The sequence below is a fragment of the Cebus imitator genome, unplaced genomic scaffold, assembly GCF_001604975.1.
Source record: "Cebus imitator isolate Cc_AM_T3 unplaced genomic scaffold, Cebus_imitator-1.0 Scaffold852, whole genome shotgun sequence".
NCBI lineage: Eukaryota > Metazoa > Chordata > Mammalia > Primates > Cebidae > Cebus > Cebus imitator.
Window position 1 is genome coordinate 304,393 of NW_016108167.1, and position 5,595 is coordinate 309,987.

Genomic DNA, 5,595 nt, shown 5'->3' on the forward strand with positions numbered 1-5,595 from the left:
ACATGCCAAGTTTGAAAACAAAGTCCTTTTTGAATTGCTCAAGCATACAAAAAACGTCTCATGCCGTCACAGCTGAAAATGCCTTTCCCTCCCCACATTTAGATAACTCTCTAAAAGAGCTCAATAGATCTTTGTGAAAACCTCCAAAAGCAATCTGCTTCCAGCCTGGTCCCCAGATGTGAGATATTGCAGTAGAAAAAGAAATTTGAGAGATTTACAAGCAATTGAAAGGATGCCTTTAGAATGGAAGGGCCGTTTTAGACTCTGCTATCATTCCCATCATAATAAACATACTGGAAACCTTGGTGAGTGGTGGGTTGGCAAGCAGTTTGTTTTCTCTGAGATTATATCATTATACCTGGATGTATCAGGTGTTTTCTGAGGAGGACAGAGAGGGTATGGTGTAAGTAGCTGTCCCTGAGAAGGTGAGAAGTCAATGAGTGGTCTGTAGGCATCATGGAAAGGAAGGCCCAGCCCAAGACGTTCCTGCAAATGTTTGGAGAATTAAAGCAAGCAACAGTCAGGCAACATAAAAAGATGTTGGTCTGTAATGGGTGGAAAAAGAGCTAGCATGTACCACGGACCTGGGTGGCATTAAATGAGGCATTATGAATAGAGTCTCAAGTTCTAGAGTAAGAATTCCTGTTCCACTTGTGTGGCCTAGGTTGGTAGTTTGGTGTTTGGATAGTGGAGTAGATGGAAGAAATACTTCACAGTTTGCCAGCTAACAGTGGTGGTCACTCACTGGGTACTTAAAGTGAGATATACTACCCAGAGTCACCTTCAATACCCTCTCTCATCTCTGCTTTTATGATGATTAACTTTTAAGTAAATTTCTTTGTGTTTCAAGTAACAGAGACCAGCTTGAGCCGGCTTATATAATCATTTACAAAAACTAGACAACAACGTAACAAAGAAACAGAACTTAGTTAAAGCACCCAGAAGCCTCTTATAGATTTGAAGCAATTAAGGCTTTGGAGAAAATAACAGGAAGCTGGGCATTTGTAGACCAGAGGTCACACAGTCTGTATTTCAGTGTTGTAATGAGAAAATCTCATTGGCCTGTCTTGATCCAGGCATCTTTTCCTACTCCAATAAACCATGGGCGGGGGGCTGGAGTCACATTGGATCATCAGGGCTTTATTGGGAGGGAGTGCTGCCTTCATGGTTTTAGGGGCTTGTCAGTCAAGGGTTAGAAAACATCTCCTAAAGGTATTCACTTCTCTATAGGGGATATGTAAATCTTTTCCTCATTTATGGCTAGTTGGGCAGTATAGCCTCATTACTCACAGGATGACATTATGGTGTGGTGTAAAGAGGATGAAGCTGTGGAGCCACACAAACAGGGTGAGCCCAGCTGCCCTGCCCTGATGGTGGCACTGTGCAGGTCTGCCCTGTTTTCTATTAAATGGGTGTAACACAGACTAATGTACAGATTGGGTGACAGGGTTAGAGAAAACTACGTATCAGGCGAAGTAGAGTAATTTGCATATAGTAAGAGCTCAATAAATTGTTCCTCTGTAATTATTATTAATAAACATTAATACAGAGGAGTATGGACACAGTGGCCCATACCTGTAATCTCAACACTTTGGGAGACAAAGGTGGGAGGATTGCCTGAGTCTGGGAGTTTGAGACCAGCCTGGGCAACAGAACAAAACTTCGTCTCTACAAAAAATAATAAATAAATAAAAATTAGCCAGGCATGGTGGAAAAAGACCTAGCATGTACTTGTAATTGGAAGGCCGAGATGGGAGGACTGCTTGAGGCTGCTGTGAACTGTGATCGTGTCATTGCACTGTAATCTGGGTGACAGAGCAAGACCCTGTCTCTGAAAGGAAAGAAAGAAAGGAAAACAAAGTATGAGTGAATCACAAGTATGGCATTTTTTCCTGGATTTTTTTTTTTTTTTTTTTTTTTTTTTTTTTTTTTTTTTTTTTTTTTTTTTTTTTTTTTTTCATATTCTCATTACCAGGTTTTATTTTTAGTCTTTGTAAACTAGCAAAATATTATTCTGTGATTCTCAGAAAGGATCACTAAATTCAAACAAAAATAAAAAGTAAAATAACTTTTTATCTTTTTACAAATAATGGTAACAATAATGATTGCCTACTGTTAATATAACCAAACTCTTCCATTCCTCTATGCAGTAGAGCAGGAATAGGCAGCTTACCTCAGGAGGAAGTTACTAGACTCTTCAAGATTTATCCTGAAATTTAGCCCACTCACAGTGATAGATACAAGTTCCAAAATTCTAATTTTGATTTGAAAGCTTAAGTTTCATCTTTGGCAAAATACTGTCAATTTGTTTTTCCCCAGAATGCCAGGTTTGCTCCTTTCACTTTATATTTGCTAAATATTCAATTCTGATTAACTCTGGTTTGTCTGTCAGTTGCTCTTTCAGTTAAAATGGGGTTCCATGAAGAAAGCAGCTATTTCAACTCATGGGTCAAACAATAGCACAATGGCTCTTNGGGGGAGGAAAAAGAGGCTATGTTATAAGTAGCTGTCACTGAGAAGGTAAGAAGTCAATGTGAGTGGTCTGTAGGCAGAATGGAAAGAAAGGCCCAGAATCTGTTAGCACCAGCCAGAGATGTTCCTGCAGTTTGGAGTATTAAAGCAAGCAACAGGCAGGCGATGTAAAGAAATATTGATCTTTCAAGAAGACTGTATTGTTACTATAGGAGATGAAGCTCCATGGGTGTTATTATTCTTGAAGACCTTCCAGGGAACAAGACGTGGAATAGGAAGATAGTGTTATTTATGATCCTGACCCTGTGTAGGACTAGGCTAAAGCATGTGCTGTGTCTTCGTTGTTTATTTTCGTTCTTGTAGAGATGGAGTCTCAATATGTTGGCCAAGCTGGTCTCAAACTCCTGGCCTTAAGCGATCCTCCTGCCTTGGCTTCCCAAAGTACTAGAATTACAAGTGTGTCTTACTGTTTAACAATAATGTTTAATAAATAAAATAATTTTTAAAATAGGAAAAAGTTTACAGAATAAGGACATAAAGAATTTTTGTATCGCTATACAATGTTTGTGTTTTAAGCTATGTGTTCTTACAAAAGAATTAAGAAAAATTTAAGGTTATAAAGTAGAAAAGTTATCGTAAGGCAATGTTAATTTATTGTGGAAGAAAAATATTTCAAAATAAATTTAGTGTGGCCTGGGTGTACTGTGTTATAAAGCCATAGTAGTATACAAGTCTTCACATTCACTCACCATTCACTCACGGAGTCACCCAGAGTGATTTCCAGTCCTGCAAGCTCCATCCATTGAAAATGCCTTATTTCGAAATCTGTTAGATTGCATAGTATATTTTACTGTGCGCTTTTTGCATTTAGATACACAAATACTTACCATTGTGTAACAATTACCCACAGTATTCAGTACAGTAGCATTATGTACAAGTTTGTAGCCTAGGAGCAACAGGCTAGCTCAGATATTCTAGGCGTGTGGTAGGTTATACCATTCAGCTTTGTGTAAGTACGCTTTATGGTGTTTATATGACAAAATTACCTTAAGACGCCTTTCTTAGAATGTATCTCAATTGTTAGTGATGTATGACTGTAATTGCTTTAAGAGTAAACATTTGGAAAAATTGCTTTCCAATAAAAGGCAAATATTGGCAGGATAAGAAAATAGGACTGAAGTATATGCTGTCTACAAGAAATTCACTTTAGATCTTTGGACACATATAGGTTAAAAGTGAAAAGTTAAAAAAAATATTCCATGCAAATGGTAAGCAAAAGAGATCAGGTAGCTATACTTATATTAGACAAAATTGTCTTTACGTCAAAAAGATTACAAGGCGCAAAGAAGGACATGTATTAATTAAATTTCACAAAGAAGAAATGATAATCATAAATATATATGCACCAAATATCAACTCCAAAACATATGAAGCAAACATTGACACAGTTGAGGGGAAAATAGCTGTACGATCACAGCTGAAGGTTTCAATACCTTACTTTTACAATGGATAGAACAACCAGTCAAAAGATTGATAATGAAAAAAGGACTTAAACATGACTATAGACAATAGATTTTTACAGACTTACACAGAACACCCCATGCTATAACAGCAGAAAACAAATTTTTGTCAAATGCAAATGGAATATTTCCAGAATAGACCATATGATAGGCCATAAAACAGGTCTTAAAAAATTTTAAATGATTAAAATCAGACAAAGTATCTTTTCCAATTACAATAGAATGAAACTAAAAGTCAATCACAGAAAGAAAAGTAGAAAATTAACAGATAGGTGGATATTAAAGAACACATTTTTCTACAGAATAAATGCCAAAGAATAAACTGTAAAGGAAATTAGAAAATATTTTGAGGCAAATAAAAGTGTAAACGCAACATCCCAAAACTATGGACTATAGCAAATGCAGTGCCAGAGGAAAATGTAAGTTAAGTAAAAGAACCATATCAAATAAAAAAATCTTAATTTAGTAGAAGTAGAAGAAAAAGACTAAACCCAAAGCTAGTAGAAGGAAATACTAGAGAGACAAATGAATTAGAAAACAGAAAAGCAATAGAGAAAATTAATGAAGCCAAGAATTGGTTCTTGGAAAATATCAACAAAATATACAAACCTTCTAGATGACTAAAAGAGAAGACCCAGATAACTAAAATCAGAAATGAAGGAGGGAACATTACAATTTTACAGAAATAAAAAGGATTTTAAGAGATTTATATGAACCATTGTCTGCCAACAAATTGAAAACCATAGATAAAATGCATAAATTCTTAGAAACACACAACCTTCCAAGACTGAATTATGAATATATGGAAAAAACTGAATGGATGAATAACTAGCAAGTAGACTGAATCCATAATTAAAAGCCTCTCATCAAAGAAAAGTCCAGCACCAGATTTCTTCACTGGTGAATTCTACCAAATAATTAAAGAAAAATTAAAACGAATCCTTCTCTAAGGCCTCCAAAAAATTGAAGTGATGGAAACAATAATTTATGAGGCCAGTATTATCCTGATACAAAGGACAGACAATAAATTACCATAAATAAAAGCTATTGGACAACATCTCTGATTAGCATAGCTGCAAAAATCCTCAACAAAATGCTAACATACTGAATTCAACAGAACATTGAATGGGTTATACAGCCTGACCAAGTGAAATTTGTTCCTGGAATGTGTAGATGATGATTCAACATAGGAAAATGAATAATACACTGTGTTAACAAAATAGAAAAAAAGAACTTTTGATCATATCAATTGATACAGAAAAAATAGTGGGCAAAATTCAACACACTTTTATGATTACAACACTCAAAAAAGTAATAAAAGAAAATTGATTCAACACAGTAAATGCTGTATATGAAAAGCCCACAGCTAGTATTATACTTAATGGTGAAAACCTGAAAGCCTTTCCTCTATGATCAGAAGTAAGACAGGCAAGCTGGCTTTCACCCCTTCTACTTATCAAAGTATTGGCAGTTCAGATGAGAGCAATTAGGCAAGAAAAAAAAAATGAAAGCATTCAAATTGGAAAGGCAGAGGTAAAATTACCTATTTTCAAAGATAACATAATTTTTACATGGAAAACTGTACAGATTCCACACACACAAA

General features: G+C 35.6%; 1 protein-coding gene across 1 annotated transcript in view; it reads left to right on the forward strand.

Annotated features, from left to right (window-relative positions):
* Positions 1–728, forward strand: part of LOC108297870 (neurogenic locus notch homolog protein 2-like) — a 31,805-nt gene extending 31,077 nt beyond the window's left edge. Inside the window, exon 6 of the mRNA XM_037735593.1 lies at positions 665–728. Within this exon, the coding sequence (XP_037591521.1) occupies positions 665–728 (64 nt within the window). The remainder of the gene's footprint in view (positions 1–664) is intronic.
* The last annotated feature ends 4,867 nt before the right edge of the window (positions 729–5,595 follow it).